This window comes from Lithobates pipiens, unplaced genomic scaffold (assembly GCF_037356315.1).
Source record: "Lithobates pipiens isolate NorthernLeopardFrog02 unplaced genomic scaffold, aLitPip1_a1.2 Scaffold_19, whole genome shotgun sequence".
Classification (NCBI taxonomy): Eukaryota; Metazoa; Chordata; class Amphibia; order Anura; family Ranidae; genus Lithobates; species Lithobates pipiens.
In genome coordinates, this window is record NW_027507764.1 from 480,860,900 (window position 1) to 480,880,531 (window position 19,632).

General features: G+C 39.9%; 1 protein-coding gene and 1 pseudogene across 1 annotated transcript in view; one reads left to right on the forward strand and one right to left on the reverse strand.

Moving 5' to 3' along the window:
• Positions 1 to 19,632, forward strand: part of STMN2 (stathmin 2) — a 58,523-nt gene that overhangs the window by 28,039 nt on the left and 10,852 nt on the right. Inside the window, exons 2-3 of the mRNA XM_077492918.1 lie at positions 16,708 to 16,803; positions 18,183 to 18,355. Of these exons, the coding sequence (XP_077349044.1) occupies positions 16,708 to 16,803; positions 18,183 to 18,355 (269 nt within the window). The remainder of the gene's footprint in view (positions 1 to 16,707; positions 16,804 to 18,182; positions 18,356 to 19,632) is intronic.
• LOC143999859 (5S ribosomal RNA) lies at positions 7,475 to 7,593 on the reverse strand (annotated as a pseudogene).

Below are 19,632 nucleotides of genomic sequence, written 5' to 3' on the forward strand. Positions count from 1 at the left end.
GTCCAGCTTCACAGTGTCACAACCTTAAGGCTCAGTTCACACTTATGCAGTTTGCTTTTGATCGTTTCTTGCATTGCTTTTTTGCTGTGCATTTTGCGATTTTAACACAATTAGCATTTTTTATGCCCTTTTATTTTTGGCCAATTTGTTGTTGGGCAGATTAAAAAAGCAAATTGCGGCAAAATCGCAGCAAAAACTCACTACATGCTTTTATGCAGCTTCTCCTATCTGGTTTATTGAACCAAAAAATGCACTGTTTTGCATTGCTTCCTTTCCAAAAAGCTGAAAAAAGCATAGATTTGAACGTGTCCCATAGGAGACAATGTTAAAGGAACTGTAGTGTGTTTCTGCAAAAAGCACCAAAAATACGCATAGGTGTGAACCAGGCCTTAAGCTGACCTGGTAAGTACGTTCCCTAATTTCAGTGCATCCTCCAAGTGAGTCACCAGGCCCTTCTGAGAGACCAGCCTTAGGGTGGATTCACACCTATGTATTTTTAGTGCTTTTTGCATTTTCCAGATTTGCACTACAGTCCATTTAACATGGTTTCCTATGGAATACGTTCTGTAGTGCAAAATCTGCAAAATGCACTAAAAATGCATAGGTGTGAATCCAGCCTAATTCTTGACTCTCTCCAGCAAGGGGTCTTCTACTTGGCATAGCTTCCTCCAGATCAGGCAGGACAGCTTCAGGACCACTTCAGCACACATAAGGCCCCAAAACTTGCTATTGGCCTAACGGTAGAGCTCCATCCAGCAGCCCCTCCCTAGGCCTCAGCCCAGGGGAAGAGAGAGAGCACATGGCCTGTCCCAAATATGTATATTCTCCCTTAGAATGCATTAGTGGCATAAACCTCCCTCTAGATTGGCTGAAGAAAATATAAACGTTAATATAACTTTTGTTTGTAAAAAATCTCATGCTATGACCTGTGATACTAGTGACATCTTCTGGCAACAGTAATAAAATAACAAGGCACCTTAAGACCCCTTTCACACTGGAGGCGTTTTTCAGGCACTTTAGCGATAAAAATAGTGCCTGTAAAGCACCTGAAAAATGCCTCATCTGCAGTCCCAGTGTGAAAGCCAGAGTGCTTTCACAGTGGAGCGGTGCACTGGCAGAAAATTAAAAAAAGTCCTGCAAGCAGCATCTTTGGGGCGCATTAGGAGTGGTGTATACTCCTGCCCTATTGAAATCAAAGAACCTTGGTGGTGCTTTGTGGGCACTTTTAACCCTTTATTCGACGGGGTTAAAAGCTCACCACTAGCGTCCGAAAAGCTCCTCTAAAACAATGGTAAATCACCGCTAAAACTAGTGGTGCTTTACCACTAACATGGCTACGCTGCCAATGTGATAGGGCTCTAAAGTAATTGCCAAGGGTCATTTTTTTTTCCTATAAAAATAATGAACATATTATACTTACCTGCTCTGTTGCAGTGGATTTGCACAGGGCAGCCTGGATCCTCCTCTTCTTGGGTCCCTCTTCTGTGATCCTGGCCCCTCCATCCTGGTCAAAGCCCCCACACCAAGAAGCTTGCTATGGGGGCATCCCAAGCTGAGTCAAAGCTCCCTGTGTCCATTCAGACAAGGAACCCCGACCCAGCCCCACCCCCTCTCTCCAATGATTAGCTAGCTGACTTTGTTTGACTTTGATTGACAGAACCAGGGGCCAATTGCTCCACTACTGTGTCTCAGCCAATCAGGAAGGAGAATCTCGGATGGCTGAAACATTCATGGACATGGCTGAAACTAGAGAGACCTCAGGTAAGTGTTAAGGGGGCTAAGGGAGGCTGCTGCACACAGAAGGCTTTTTATCTTAATGCGTTAATGTATCAAGATAAAAAACCTTCTGCCTTTACAACCCCTTCAGGTGAAAAACGAAATCAGTTAACTACAACCCAGCCAAAAACTAAAATGACATAGTAACTCCTGTTAAAGGCAAGGAGGCTACAGTTAGCAACTTCTTGCTAGCCCCACAAATCACATACTATTTGAGTACCCCATGATTTAAACATTGTTTTATACAATGTCAACACACACACAGGATGAAAATTATATATTCAATATGACCATAATCAAGAATGCTTGTATTTAAAAATATGAGATATACCCCAGAAACAAGAGTATAATTGGACAAATCTATATATTACAATAGATTATATCAAGTGCAATCACAAACAAAAAGCCCACACACAGTAAGGTATTTTATACAGTTTATTTAAAAATGTATGTACTAAAAATGGCAAGCTATAATGGGACTTTAAAAGTACTTTTATGACCAATATCTTCATTCATCTCCTATAGACGCACAGTCTACAAAACATGTTGATAAAGAGAGCTCCTCTACCACTTATTCATCGCTATTGTTTCTCTTCTAATATATTATAAAGATGGTTGTTGATGCAGGTTACTTTTAAACCCAATAAAAACATGTGATATGTGCCTAGTGGCTGAGCAAAGGTAGGTTAAATACAGTGTAACTAACCATCTTTTATGTGTTTTATGGAAATATTGGAATAACCTCAGTACATTTTAATAGTACATTATTTTCAATATTGATCTACTACCATTAATGTCCTTGCATAGTATGTCATTTTGAATACGATTGGTGTGGTATATTGATATCTCACAAATATCTTACATCATCTTATTCACACATGTTCTAGCTATATTGCAATTGTATTCATGTATACAATCTTTATATTACAATTAAACATTTAATACATGACAAAGGATTTCCAAAGCACTGCGAGATAGGTAAAGAGACTTCACAGCAGTAACTGCCTGTCATAAGGCTGGCTTTGTCTTATTGAAACCCCAGACATAACTACCATTACTCTGGCTAATTCCCTTTTAAATTGCAGCTTGTGCTATTATATTGTACTGAAAACAACAGATTTTACAAATCAAAGGGGATTGGAAACCCTGTGATAAAGTGCCAAGATCTCTGCCTTATACTGTATATTAAAATTAAAATCATTAAATGATTCAAATCAAATCAAGCTGAAATTGAAGTACTTGTTTGCATATAACAGTAAAAAAAATAGCATAGTATCCTATATGAGTTACAAAACCAAAAGTTAAATCCCCTTTATATGTGCATTAATATGCTGTGCAAAATAAATTAAAAGTGTCCCACTGTGCAAGTGCTGAAACACAATATATGATGTGTTACAAAAGTGTTCAAATCTCATAAGCATCAATTTGCAAAATCAATCAATAGGCAAATAGTTAATTGGTAAAAATTGATCACTCAAACATACTCAAATTTATAAAGTCCACAGCCAAAGTGAAAATTTGCATTTATTTTTTTATTTTTTGTACCAGTGCAACTTGGTCCAATGTATGCATATCTTATACCTGAAAAATCCCTGACTAAGCGGCAATTCATTGTAGTAATCACTGCTACTACAGTGATAACAACAGTCTTCTGGTTCTGTACCAAGAGGCTGCAATCCTGCATAGTATTTATAGGAAGATACTCGTTTTGTACTGCCGAAATTCAGAGAAAACTTTGCATGTTTTTCAATTGACACAATGTGTGCTCTGATTAAACAACATAGAGATTGTCATATTACCTCCCTGCCTCTCTACCTTGTCCAATCAAAGAATGCCTTGTATTCCTTAAAAAATACAAGGCTTTCTCTGTTTGTTCGCACTACCAAGCAAACAACCTCCTGTGGTTACTGTACAGAATTACAGCCACTTGACACAAGACTTGATAATGTGCTACTATCCCTGTAGGATAGCAAGGATTGGTCAGGTGTGAGATATGCATACTTACAGTATATTGGTCCAAGTTGGACAGACGTAACTATGCAAACAAAAAATCATGCTTAAAGTGTTACTAAACCCACAATAGTAAAATCTGTCTGCATATGCAGAATAGCATGCTTATATACTCATTGTGGAACTTAAGGGGTTAATCCTCTGTATTGTGTAAAACGGCTCTTTGATCTTGTCTTCTCTGATCCTCCCCCTCCTGCAGGGTCTCCCTGGGCAAGGCCAGATAAGACACAGTCAGAGTGGTCCCCCTGCACATGCTCAGTTTGGTCTCTTGTTGTAGAGAATAGTTCCTTGTTGAGCTGAGCTTGTCAGGTAACATGGTATTGACAGCACACGTGAGTGTGTATACAGATCCTAAATGACAGCCTAGTCCCTCCCTCCTCCTCCTCCATGCCCAGTAACTAAAAAGTAACACAGTGGGTGGGATGTCACATCTTGATTGGACGATCTGCCTCCCATAACAGCATGAGGACACACAGGCTGTAGTGGAAATCACCTCCTACCTGAACACTTAGCACTCAGGCAGGTCCTGCAGTTTATCACATGAACAGATCAGCCAAAATGGTATATAGTGGCAATATTTAATTGTAAAAAATATTTATAAGCTGTGGGCACTGCTGGGGGGGCGGGGGTAGATGTACTATTTTCCTATTGTTAGGTTTAGTAACAGTTTAAACTTCAACTTTAATATTCAGATATTTTGACAATTACCTATTTACACACAAAAAAATATATTGCTCAAACGCTATATTGGAATGAACATAAGCGTAACTAAACTCTCTATCATGTATATCACCTTTGCTAGTGTGTGTGATTTTCTACCATGCTAGATAAATCCAAAAATTCAGAGGAGTGTGAACAATCTATGTACTGACACAATACACGCCCGCTCTGCTTTTGATCATTTTCACATCACCAGACAACATTTCCCAGCATGCACCATTTACTGTTAATTGCCTCTGATTATATTGCAGTTTGGCGCAGCAGATCTTCCATACACAGGAAAGGGAATTTAACTTGTAGCTTTTCTCATGAAATGGAGGAGTAATAGTAATTGTGGATTGCCGTTTAGCTTCTTGTCCAGGAGTAGTACTGGTAATTATCAGTGGACAATTTTGCCAAACTTGATCTTGATGCAAATTTCTCCTCCTTTGCCCAAATTTTGCCAAAATTGGATTTAAATGAATCTCTAATTTTGCCACGTGGCCCTACACTTCTTTAAATCTAGGAGGACAGAGTTCCTGTAGTTCAAAAGAGAACTCCCGATGTTGCTCATCTCTTCTATTAATAGATTCTGCAAGGCATTTCTTCTTCAATCAGTACATGGCCAGTATAGTATATGTGGTTAGAGTCGGAGTCGTTTGAAGTAAAGACGTGGAAATTATCTGTACAATATGTCTTTCTTGCCTTCAGCTGTTTCTAGCTGTAGTATGAAGGTTATGAGATGCTGAAATGTTGTTTTTTTTGCCTTATCTGAACTGTGGCATTGAAGGATTGATGAAGGTAAATTCATGGTAGAGGTAGCTTTGTGAAGATGTTGTATGCAGCCATTGTATTGCGCCATATGGAGGTCAATAGGTGTTCAGTCACACTGTGATAAGTATGTGGATTTGTTTTTACCTTCTGTCGCTCCCACATTCTATTCTGTGGTTTAGCAGTGAAGACCTTACATAATCTGACTTTTTTTTTTTTTATTAAAAGTTTATTACATTTTTACATAATAACTGGAACAAGTGATAAACAAGTAAACACTGAGAAGGGATTACAGCCATATCGGCCACAGCAGGAAGAAATCACACTGAACTAATCATTTTTTAATAAGGATCTTATGAATGCTAAATATAATTTATTATAGCAGACGTAAGCTGTTAGGTTAGGTTTGCTTTTATCATAAATTTATTAGGAAAGGTGGTAATATGGAAAGCAGATAACGCATTCCGAACAAAAAAAAGAAAAGCAGGGCTCACAGCGTTCTGGTTCTAAATTGGAAGCTGCAATGGCAGTGCCCTGGGTAGCTGACTTTAGCAGAGGCTTTGCTGGAAGCAAAGGAAGACATTACCTATTTAATTAAAGTGAACCTAAATTTATACTTTAAATGTGCTTTAATGGCTTGAGCTACGAAAGGTTTTACCCCCTTCATGATAACGCCATTTTTGGGCTATTCGGCACTGTGCTATTTTAATTGGCAATTGCGCCGTCATTCAAAGCTGTAGCCAAACAACATCATTTTTTTCTTTTTTTTTCACACAAATAGAGCTTTCTTTTGGTGTTATTTGATCACCAATGTTTTTTTTTATTATTACTACATAAAAAAAAGACCGAACAATGTGAAAAAAAAAATTCTACCTATCCAATTAAAATAAATAAAAATAAATAATGTTTCTTCATAAATTTAGGCCAAAGATTATTCTGCTACATGTCTGTAGTAAAAAAAATAAAAAATAAATGCCAATAAGTGTATATTGAATGGTTTGTGCGAAAGTTTTAGCACCTAAAAACTATGGTATAGGTACTGGAATCTTTATTTATTTATTTATTATACTAGTAATGGAGGTGACCGGCGACTTATAGAGATGGACAATCTGACACTAAACTTACTAACTGCGACTGACATCTCCAGTGATACTAATACAGTGGTCGGTGCTAATACTATAGACTATCACTGTACTAATGACACTGGCTGGGAAGGGGTTAACATCTAAGGTGATCGAAGGGCTAACTGTACGCCTAACAAGTGTTCATGTCTGTACTGAGTGCTGATTTTACAAAGCAATGTGGTGATTTTTACTCCCTGATTAGCAAGGGAAAAAAAAAAACAGTACATTGCTGCTGTCTGTAAAGTAAACAACATATGGCCATCCTCTGTCATTTCGCTCAGCCAATCAGTGGGTGCCAGCCATAAATCATTGCCCGGCTTGTGGTGCAGCGAATGGCAGCTCAAGCTTCTAGGTGCACACGCAGACCCAGAAGAAAGCTGCAACATACACATACGTGATTGTGCCTGTACGATGCCAACCTGCCGCAGTAAATGTAAATTTTTATTTATTTACTTTGCAGAAGCAACAGAATAGTAAAGGCTTCTTAAAACAGAAGAAAATCACGTGTCTCGTTACATCACATATCCGAAAAAAAAGATTTGCAGGCAGTAGCATGCAAATCATTGTTTTATGTCCCAGTGGCCAGATGCACATCTAGAACTGATCATGTATATTGCAAATCTAGCCCAACATTATAAAGCCATTAAAGTGGTATTAAACCCAAATGCAAACATTTAATTTATTTCTATTAACAATTTTTAGATACAGAGGCTGCATTTGTTTTCAGTCTCTTTCTTTTATTTTCACATAGTTACATAGTTACTAAGGTTGAATAAAGACATCAGTCCATCCAGTTCAACCTGAGTGAGTTTCTACAATTGTCCCTATCCCTGTACATCGCACACTCACATCAGTCCCTACCCTCAAGGAGCCCACAATCCAACATCCCCATTCATATACTAGGGCCAATTTTGGACAGAAGCCAATTAACCTACCTGCATGTCTTTGGAGTGTGGGAGGAAACCCATGCAGGCACAGGGAGAACATGCAAGCTCCATGCAGGTAGTGCAGGTAGTTTCGTGGTTGGAATTTGAACCAGCGACCCTATTTACTGCTAGGCGAGAGTGCTACCCACTACACCACTGTGCCGCCCAAGCCTAAAGCACCTGGTATTCCCAGGCGGTCTCCCATCCAGGTACTAAACAGGCCCGACCCTGCTTAGCATCCAAGATCAGACGAGATCAGGCGCATTCAGGGTGATGTGGCCGTAGGTGATCAGTTCACCTGGCGATCAGTTATTTTTCAACAGAACAAGCTGTCCTGCAGTTGTAGCAGTTACAGGGTTGGGATAAACCATTTAGTACTGACAAGTGTGCTTGCAATGGTCAGCTTTTATTTATTTATGTAAAACCATTATCACAAAAGGAAAAAAAAACTGTTTGCTGGAACTGCTTATAAATTGTGAAGTTTGGCTTCCATTTGTTAGTGTTTCTAAATCTGCTAGTTCATCTAACACTCTCCTCCCTACAGATTAATAATGCTGCTGTCCAAAAGGTGCCCCCTGTGTACCTTCATCTAGAACGTTCTAATGCAGAAGGTGTGTTACTGGCCAAATCACCAGGTGAAAAAAATAGGGGAAAAAAATCCTAAAAAAAAAAAGAAAACAAATGCACCCATCACATCTAATGATTTGAAAGCCACAATAAATTACATTTTTGGTTTCGGGTTTGAGGGCGGATTCATACATACAACACGACTGTTGAACGACTGCCATCCTACTTTGCCCTGCAACATCAGTCCTACATCCATCCTACTTTGGTCCTACTTCCATCTGAATTGAATGAACAGGATAAGATTATGCCCTGACTTTGAGATTGTCCGACTTGTTCTTTGACCAATCAAAACAATCCCAGTAGGACATAAATTCATTTTCCTGCTGCTGTAATCATCATGTCGGATGTCACAAGTCGGATGGTTAGGACAAGGATCCGATTTTGATCCGACTGATATTCAATAGGCTGAAGTATAACCAAAGTCAGACCAGAGTAGTTCAGGAACCTTTTTTCAAAGTCAGACCGACTTGCAGTTAAGACGGCTCTCATAGGGAATCATGGATTTACACACGTCATGCGACATGAGCTCCCAAAGTCGGAGCATATGTCGTATCAGTGTGAACCCGGCCTAATACTGCTTTTATTCCAAACTACTTACAGCTGTTTTAGTCTTTTTGGTTGCCATCTGTGCAGTGTTTGGGAACCATGGCTTCTATGGAGCAGGACTTGGGACCCAGTGAGAGAGTGTTACCAAAAGGGTTGAGGTGAGTAGGGATTAGAACAACCAAAAAGCCCTTTTTGAGGAGGACTTTTTGATTGCATTGGTCTCTTATCACCATAACTATATGGTTATACTGGGGGGAGATAGTCTAAAACTGGAACACACAGAATCTGGTGCAGCTGCGCATAGTAACCAATCAGCTTCTAACTTCAGCTTGTTCAATTAAGCTTTGACAGTATAAGAAGGGAGGACCCCCACCATGCCAACATCCATACTCATAAAGGATTGAGGCAGAAAAACTTTCTCAAAGCAAAGGAGGACTTTGTGGGCACAACATGAGGCAAAGCAGTATATAAAATATAAAAGTCTTTATTACAAAAAACAGAATAGAAAACTAGACACAAATGAAAACATACAACAATACTCTCAACTGGACAAGGTCAACAGATACCCAAGTATCAAACAAGGAGGCATGGATTTTATCAAATAGTATTATAGAATAATCCATTGTACCCATGAATTCCTCCAAGTTTGTATAGTCAACACGTTTCGCATTAAATTTCTTCCTCAGGACAAAACTGGGCAAGTGCTGATTGACCCTGAAATTCAAGCATTGGGTAACATCAAACAAGATGATTTAAAGGGTAAAAACATGTTCCCAGAATGTACTAGAGATCCAAAGAGCTGTTGACATTTGCAAACCCAAATGGGGTCCCCAACTTTTAGTGGATTCTACTCTCTGATGACCAATACAGAGATAAGTTCTAGCCAGAGTAAAATGGTGTGGATAGAGTAGGGCTCAAGGTAGCGACTGGAAAATAAATGACTTGAACCAGTCAGCAAAGGAAAGACACCTACTCCTACTAGAGCTCATATTTTAATTATCATGTTATTATCCTTTGAATAAAAAAAATTTCTATACAGGCATACCCCACTTTTAAGTACACAATGGAGTTTATTTACTAAAGCTGGAAAGTGCAAAATCAGGCTCACTTCTGCATAGAAACCAATGAGATTCTAACCCCAGATTGTTCAATTAAGCTTTGGTAATAAAACCTGGAAGCTGATTGGTTTCTATGCAGAAGTGAGCCTGATTTTGCACTTTCCAGCTTTAGTAAATGAACCCCATTGTGTACTTAAATGTGGGGTATGCCGGTACATAATACTCAGCCCAATCATTTATCTTGCTGCCTAAAAAACCCTTCCGGGGGAAGTATCCCATTTTGACTTGAACCAGTCAGTTCAAATCATAAACTAAAACAGTCTTCTAAATGTCCCCTTCACACACCTTTTAGGTGTAATTAGGTCTCAGATGGAGCCTGATCTCTAATGTGTTCAGAATCCCCCACTTGGAGGCTCACCAATGGAGCCAACACACGACCCTCGTTCACAATGAAGCGATTTGTCATGCGATGTGACCTGTCAAGTTGCAGCCTCCTGACAGCAATGGCACCATTCCAATCGGTGTGATGCTGACTTTGCGGCTCCGCACCGATTTGCAAAAGTAGTTCCTGCCCTACTTTTGCCCATTTCGGGGTCCGACTTTAATAGATATCTATGCATGAAGTTGCACATATGTCTTTCAAGTCAGCGCCGAATTGGCGGCATTGAAATCGCACGATTTCAGATGAAGTGGCACGATTTCAAAGCTGTGTTCAGTGTGAACGAGGGCTAAATCCCAGAAGCTGATTGGCTACTATGCACAGCTGCATTAGAATCTGTGTGTACCAATTTTAGTAAATCTCCCCCACTTTCTCTTTTCAGTAGTAGAAATGTTTGCATACAAAGTAGTAGCTTTTCAGCAAATTTTGACTGTCTTGCACTACATTATGATTACCGACACCGCAGCTTATGCACTGGATTAGGGGAGCTAAACAATTGGATTGATATATAAAAATAGAGTGCATTCACTTTGCAATGTTAGTTTTTTACTTTGTAAAGAAATTTTCACTTTGTTTGGTGAACGTGGATAAAATTCACTTGAAAAAAATACCCAATCATATGCAAAGTAATTTTTAGGAAAAAATTATTTCTGCTTCCACGTGATTGGATGATGGAAGTCAATTTGCCTTTAGTAAATTAAATTCACTGTCTGGTTCGGACACTTAAAACTATGACATGCTTAGGAATGAAAGTGACTATGCTTGAAAAGAAAATCTTAAATGTCTACAAATCTGCTGGTTGTTAAAGGCATAAGAACACAAATGTTTTTTTATAGATGTTGCTGAAGGTGATGATGGCAGGACTACTTTCTGCATCATTACAATGTGAGTGAGGGGTAAAGTAATAAAAACTCCCCAAGGAGAGGGTTCCGTGATCCATGATGCCCTGCATCCACATACGGTAATCTCCTCTGTACCAGTCTTAGCCAAGCAACATTCAACCAAGAAAACTGGGGAATTCTAGTGGCAAAAAGCTATTACTGGGGGGAGTGGGGAACAACAGTGCTGGATTGAAGATAAGGGTTGCAGCCAGCGTTGTTTTTCTATTTTACACACTTGCTGGCTGACTATTTTTTATTAATTGCCCAGAGTTGGACTTTAAATGTATAGCCTGATGGGGCAAATTTGTCTTTTCTACAAATGCCAAAAACATAAAACACTAAAATAGAGAATTATAGGCTGTATAGGCTGTCTGGACACTTTTATTTCTTATTGTAAAATGGTATTTTAGCTAATCGTATAAGACTGACAAAGAAGGATTAATTAGTAATGAAACAATCTGTCAGTATATAAGAAGTAAGAGCGAGGCATACAGATGGAACCCAGGATAATGTTACTTTTGGATCGATGGTGATAAAAAAAAAACATCCTTTGCCGTTTTGTGCCAAACACTTCACCAGTGTGTACGCCATCTGTCTGCAGCTAACAGTTCAGATCGTACCACCGAGCTCATTAATACATGCACTCGTTACTATACAGTCATCTTCTGATGCTCTCTGCCAACATTAGGTTTATAATTAGATTGTAGGGTATTCACAGGATATTCTTTTCATTAAATTTGAGTTTTTTGGCATTTTGCTGAGACAGACATAATAAAATAATATAATTGTTTGAATAATAATACATTTTATATGCACTTGTGCATGTAAGGAATAGCTTTAACACTTTGTCACCCCACAACAGATAGTATGACTGCCATCAGATTGATTCAATAATTTACTGGTACATTATTTTTCGAAAAAAAAAAAATTGTCTATGTAATTTAGATGAACATATGTATGCAGGGCCCCAAAAGCTGCACAATAAATCATACGATCACATTAAAACAGATAAAATGATCAAACTTCAAAATATTGTGGGTTCAGGGTTTTAAGGGAGAGCAGAGCTCTGACAGGTCTGTCTCTATACAGAGTGCAGAGGCGGACTTGTCATCCGCCGGCTCAGCGGGGATCAACGGATCGATCCCTGCTGAGCAAGCGGAGGTGCAAAAACTGATCCATAGGTCTCAAAGGGGCCTAACACAAGGGTAAGGATCATTGTATTCTGCCATGTAACATAATTTTCAAACCTCACTGGTGCTCAGATAAAAATATATGTAATTTTTTGGGAAAAATAATCTATATCCTGGTGCATGGATTTTTATGACTTAAGCCTAATGTACCTTACTTGAAAATGTAATATGAAGTAACTCACTTTTACCTTGGACCTAATCTCTGACCTATATAGATCCTCTTCTGCAATAAAAATCCTTGCTGCTCACCACACCATGACCCAGGTCCTACCCATTAACCTTTAAGTGTGCTTTTGGTAAAAAAAAATAGATTCTGTTAAATTGTAAGCACTTATGAGCAGGCCCTCTTTACCCTCTTGTATTTTCATGTTTTGTAACTGTACTGTCTACCTCTATATTGTAAAGCATTGTGCAAAATGTTGGCGCTATATATATCTGGTATAGTAACAATAATAATTCATAAAATTATCTATTAGGCTAAAGGTGAGGTTTAGTGGTTAGATTAAAATTTGAAGATTGGGCTCATGTTCAGGGCAAAATGGCAAGTATTAGCACAATCCCCAACCACTGATTTTCATCTTTGTCTATCTTCTCCTCTTCCTCTTAGGATGCGGTGCTTGGGTCTGAGCAACCAATTGCTATGGCCAAATAATTTCATATGAAAGAAGGGAGCAAGTTTTTAATTCTCTGTAACGATTTGTAAAGATTGATGAAAGAGGGCAGTGAAGATGAGCATTAGTAGGTGGGAATGTTCTAATAAGAGAACCATTTTCCTTGAATGGGCAAATTGACAGATTGTCATTAACATGAACCCAACCCCTAAGCTTAGCCCTTTATTTTATCATTACCTCTAAACCTCACCTTTAAACTTGACCTAAATTGTCAAGGTGACAGATTATGTTTATGGGTTTAATTTAGGGATTAGGTTATTCATTTGAGATGTGGATCTGTGCTAATAAACAAATACTTACTGGCCTGTTAATCTCTAAAGAGCATTGGCGTTGTCGAAAATGTAACTTTTTTAAATGTATGCTTCTATTGCCAAGTACACAGCAAGGGTAAATTGATGGCATCAGTGCAAAATATGCTGCAGAGAGACAGAGCAGCCAACACGTTTCTGTGCCCGAACACCGTAGAGAAATATTCAACACTGCTATGCAAAGTACAAGTTGGATTATTTTGTAACCTTAACTCACAGTACAGATAAAATGTTTTTTGGATAGCATTGGAGTATCTGTAATATAGGGATAGCACTGGAGTATCTGTAATATAGGGCCAGTACTAGTGTCTAAAGTCTAAATGTTTTTTAACTTAATGCATTCTCTGCATTAGGGTAAAAAAACACCCCAGTGTCTGTTCTCCACCCAATACGTAAACACTTACCTGACTCCTCACACCGATTCAGTGCTCTCCCAGCTGCAGCATCGCTCTCCTCTGGATTCACAGAAGACACTGAGAGTAGCTGGAGCCTTATGCCGCCCACACACGGTCGGATTTTCCGACGGGAAATGTTGGATGTGAGCTTGTTGTCGGAAAGTCCGACTGGGTGTATGCTCTATGGAACATTTGCTGTCGGAAATTCCACCAACAAATGTTTCAAAGAAGGTTCTCAAATTTCAGCCAACATAACTTTGTTGTTGGAAAGTCCAATCGTGTGTACACAAGCCCGTCGCACAAAAGTTCAAGCATGCTCAGAATCAAGCAGAAGGAGCCACACTGGCTATTGAACTTCATTTTTCTCAGCTCGTCGTATGTATTGTACGTCACTCACGTTCAGAATTTTGGGCCAACATTTGTGTGACCGAGTGTATGCAAGACAAGTTTGAGCCAACGTCCGTCGAACAAAAATCCATGGTTTTGTTGGTGGGATGTCCAATCGTGTGTGTGTGGCAACAGGCTCCTGCAAGGATCACCTGTGAGGAGGGAGTGGGTGCGTGACTTATAAGCACACTGTGTGTCTGTGGATGTACACAGCCTAGATCGGTAGAGCGACCTCACTCAGAAGAAGAATGAGTGGACAGGGCTGGTGGGGGATCACTAAAGAGGGTTAAGGGACTGCTTTGTGCAATATAATTTCACAGAGCACTTAAGACCTCTTTTTTATTTAAAAAAATTACCTTTAGTTTCACTTTAAGATGGAGGAGACCTTCAATGTGGTTCAATGTTCACTTTGTGCTGCAAAGAGAAAGTGTATCAGTTTTCTTGAAGCCATTAATGTATCGTTCAGCATTAGCATAGGAGCACTGAATATAAATCTTAATGGTATTGGTGGTTGAAGCTTTAAACAAGGTTCTATCAGGCTTTTAGCAAGGCTTCATCCATTTTCGAAAAATGTTGCCCAAAGCTTGTAAAATGCTTTACAAGCTGCTCTGTAGACCTAGCTTTTAGAAGCTAAGTGTACCAAAGCCCATGGGGGGGATTTACTAAAACTGGAGAGTGTAAAATCTGGTGCAGCTCTGCATGTTAGCCAATCAGCTTCAAACTTCAGCTTGTTACATTAAGCTTTGACAATAAAACCTGGAAGCTGATTGGCTACCATACACAGCTGCACTAGATGTGCACTCTCCAGTTTAATTAAGTCAGCCTCGATGTGTTTTAAAGTTTGCTTGAAAAATGTAAAAACTAACACATACATAGTGTACACAATCAGAGTTTCCAGTTGTATACACATTATAACTGGATGCATTTGGTTGGTTCAAGAATGCATATATATGCCATGATTGTGGCACAGAAGTGATCTTTTAGCCATATTCTCATGTCAATGGCTGGCCTAACACAGTGATCTTACCCTTCTATTCAAAAACATTTGTCATAATAATGGTAGCATGGTGCCCACTGTGGACACTGAAACAGAGGTAGCAGTGGTAATTGGTAGCTGACTTCCTTTTTACTCTACTGAGATACATTAAGCCATTTGTTAATTCAGGGAAGGAGCGGGTGTTCAAACACATGCAATCAGAAATGATGTAGCTGCACTTTGAAGACCAATAGGTTATTATTACCTTTATCATTCATGTTTACCAGTGATGGGTTCTTTTTTTTTCCCCCAGTAACTGCTTGAGACAGTTTGTTTGTAGCTTTTAGTGCAGGGGCCAGCAGGCTTTTCCATATTAAGAGGCTTCTTTATAAAGGGAAGTGGATATGGCTATCCATTATTTAATATGCATCACTGTGCTACGCATATCTTACCTTATCTCATTCATAAAAAATCAGCAATATGTATAGGTCACATGACCAAGCTTCCCTCCTGGCTTTTTTGTTGGTTTGCTATTCTGCTCTGTTACTGTTCACTGGCTTCAGAGTCCTGGGGTGTCTGATAGGTGGGTGGGGTTTGGTTGGTTGGGTGCCAGGGGGGCACAGTTTGCCATCTTCACCCTGGGCACTGGATGACCTTGTCCCAGGACTGACCTCCAGTATAGCAAACCACATCCATAACCTTTCCTATTAACAGGTAAATCATATCTTGAAAGTGGGCATGTTTATAGAAGCGGCAGCTCGGAATCTGTATTATGCATATCCTGCAATGATCAGAGAATTCCCCAGAAAGACAATAAAATGAGTTGGCAATAGTACATTCTGACTTTTGATCATGCTGTTTCTCAAAAAAATGTACATATAACATAGATGTTAGCTTGATATATAGTTAACAAAACCTGGTAGCAAAATCTTTTTTCAGCAGTTTGCCAAACTAGATTTTCCTTTAGGCACAGTAGGCCTGTGATTGTTGTTGGAGGACGAGCAAAGGAGGTTTTTCCCTAAATGGTTATCACATGCACATTTTCTTTCCTATCTTCAGCACAACTACAGCCATCTATAAGCTTTTTTATATACTGCCAAATAATTCCAGACAGGTTAGGACCAGCAAAACAAGAAAGTGTGTAAAGAAGTGATCCCAAGGGGCATCCAGTCCTACATCATTTTTTTTTCTATCCTCTGCCTCTCTTGATTCCAGTTTAGGTTTAGAACGAGAGAGCAGATGGCAATAAAGTAATACGGTGTACTCATCTTAATTTCTTATATATCCAGAGACACACAGAGTGCTGCACTGCAGTATGCAACTAGTGCATCAAGACACCAAGGCCTACCAAAAGGATTTCATAGTACACTGGTGTGCAAGTCATATATTTTACACAGTGGCTATACAAAAAAAAAAATACACTTGTCAATGCAGTTGTTTAGTAACTATCCTTGAAGTCCATGTAATCATCTAAATACAACATTGCATTTTCTCTATGGATACTGCCATGACCTGTTGGGGCACCTTGAGGACAGGAGTTGAAAAACACTGCATTAGGGTGTGCACCCTGAAGCTCAAAGACACACGGATGTGTCTACATATATATGGCCTCAGCACATTGATCTTCCTACTGGCATAGTGAAAGAGAAATGCGTAAGCACTTATTTTTTGGCAGAGCCAGTAAGAGAGAGATCTTTCCCATCTTCCCGCTGGCACACAGATCGATCATTTTAATGTGCATGGGGTGATTAGGGTGTGCCGGCATGACTAGGTGACTAGGTGTTTAATCTTTTTGGTTTCAGCATTGCCACCAGTAGGGCACCTGCTCTCATGCATATATTAGCAATCACTTTATGTGTTGTATGAAGTTAAAATTACATTTGGAAATTTTTAAAGAAACTGTTACATCTTTTGTTTTTCTAGCCTACAAAGAAAAAATGAAGGAGCTGTCCATGTTGTCCCTGATCTGCTCTTGTTTCAACCCTGAGCCTCGAAACCTCAATGCATACACATATGATGGTAAGTACATTAAAGTAACAGTAAAGTTATTATTCTTTTTACTTGTAGCCAATAAGGTTATATAGCTTTTCTGCAAACCATCAGTTGTAACTCTTATGTGAGTAGGATGAGGACTGTACATTTTATAATAACACAGTTGATACTTTACTTAGGCCCTATGACATGACATAGACATAAAAGACAAAGGGTTTGATTTACTAAAACTGGAGAGTGCAAAATCTGGTGCAGCTCTGCATGTTAGCCAATCAGCTTCTAACTTCAGCTTGTTTGATTGATTGAGAAAACAAAAATGGAAACTGTTTGGTTTATATGCAGAGCTGCACCAGATTTTGCACTCTCCAGTTTTAGTAAATCAACTCCAAATTATAAAAATTCTGGTGTGTAAACTTGTTGCGAATCTGTGGGCCAGCTTTTATGTATTCATGTAAAACCTTTATCACAAATGGAAAAAACTATTAGTAATGCTGACTCCCAGCCCCGCCGACACATCTCTTCCAATCAAACATAATAATCCTGCTTTACCAAGTTCCAACTCTGCTAATAAGTTCTTAAAGCGGAGGTCTGCCAAAAATTTTTTTTTAAAGTCAGCAGCTACAAATACTGCAGCTGCTGACTTTTAAAATGTGGACACTTATCTGTCCAGGGCGCCCGCGATGTCGGCACCTGAAACAGATCTGTTGCTCGGCTCTTGGGTGTTGCCGCTGCCATCTTCGGTAAGGAAATCAGGAACTGAAGCCTTCCGGCTTCACTTCCCGGTTCCCTACTGCTCATGCCCCAATTGTGCTGTGCAATCCGAATGGTCCCTGCTGTCTCTGGGATCCATGTGTTTCCCAGCAGACAGCGGGGGGATGGGGGGGAGAGGCATAGACTCCAGTGGGAGTCTATGCTTGGGTGCAAATACCTGTATTATACAAGTATCTGCACCCCCCTGAAAGGTGCAAATGTGACACTGGAGGGGGGGAGAGTTCCAAAAAGCAAAGGTTCTATTTTTGTGTGAACCTCCGCTTTAAGGCATGCTAAAATGACACTCAATAATACTGTTTAGAGACCACATTAGCATGCTTTAAAGTGGAACTAAAAACAGCTGGAAGGGGTAGGCATTTTCCATAATACAATTGCATACTTGTGCATTATGACAAACTTAGCTAATAGTGTACCCCCTCCAGTGATGACAAGTCAAGCCTTGCTCTCATTGCTTCTTTTCCTCACCGCCACCATCTTCAATTATAATCTCCACTGGTTCTTCTGGTACACACATCGCTTCTGTTTAGCCATTGGGCAGCCAATGATCATTTAACTCCTGCGTATGCATCACAAAATAAAAATAGGAATGTAGTCTGTAGTCATCATTCTAACCACATTCAATTGTCATATTGTAGATATGGAGGTGAAACAGATTAACAAGCGTGCATCTGGCCAGGCATTTGAACTGATACTGAAACCCCCCTCCCCCATCTCCGAGGCTCCCCGGATTTTGGCCTCTCCAAAGAAGAAGGATGTTTCACTAGAAGATATACAGGCAAAACTTGAAGCTGCAGAGGAGAGAAGAAAGGTAACTAATCTCTCTTCATTAGCAAGTAATGCAAACTAATGTTCCCTGGGATTTTATAGAGATTCTATTGGCTAAAAGAAAACATCAGTAATTTCCAGTATAGTGGGACCATGTTTATCTTTAGAGCTAGCACACACAGGGTAATAGTGCTCTTTACTATGACCTTGGGCTAATAGAACCCATAGATATGATGGGGCATTTCTCTAGTCTAGCCAGTTTTGGGGAAAGCGTTTGGGTCAGATGTCTTTTGGCCGACTGCTCCCTAGAGAAACAATTGGTTGGCCATAGGAATATTGTTCGGTTTGTAGTTTATCACAGACAACACCGACAGTACATAAGTGTGTGATGGGGAAGAGCAAAGCATGCTGCAGGAAAATGTGAGTGTAGTCAAAATGTATGCATGTCTTAAGTCACAAACCCCCAACTATGGCAAATCAACCTTGCCCACCCACCCCCCCCCCCCCTATTACTGAGCTACTGATCTGCAACCACTGGCACTTGTCAATTTAGACCAATCCTTTGCAGCCTCTAACCTCCACAACTCACTCTCTCTTGTGCAACTTCTGGTACCCACTAGAGCAGTGGTTCTCAACCTTTCTAGTGCCATGACCCCTTAATAAAATTTAAAGTTGTGGGGACCCCTAACAGTAAAATAATTTTCGTAGCGTGGGTTTTCAGCGCCCAAGGCAAGACAAGTAATTTGCGCTCCCTGAGTCCCTTCCACTCGTACAGTATTAAAACCCCTTATGGTAAATTTTAGGATGTACCACTCTCTTTGTTCTCCTTTCTTTCCCTTTTATCTCTCTCTATCCTAATCTCTTGTTTTTTCCCCACCCTTCTCTCTAGCCGTCTTTCATGTTCTTTCTCTTATTCCTCCCCCTTTGTTCCTCCCCCTCTTTTCCTCTCCCTTCCATGTATTCTTTATTTTATTCCTTCTCTTATTCCTTGGTGGAGGGGAATGGGATGAGTGGTAATGCTGGGGGGGGTCAATCCAACTTAGGTGTTCTTGATCAAGGTCATCTGCTGATCTGAGAACTGTAGTGGGGACTTTTAATGGCAACTCTAATCACAGGCAGTGTTACTCACTGTGTCTCTGACTTTGTGGTGTCTTGTAGCAGTGACACCTATGCCGAAATCAGGAGGTAGGGTCTCCTCCAGCCCCTCCCCCTTTGCATTCCTCACCAGTCAGCTGACTTCTAGTCTCTGACTCCCAGCCATGTCGTGAACTGAATGGGTGCCACAAAGAGGCTGAGTGGGCTCCAGGAACAGCCCAGCTG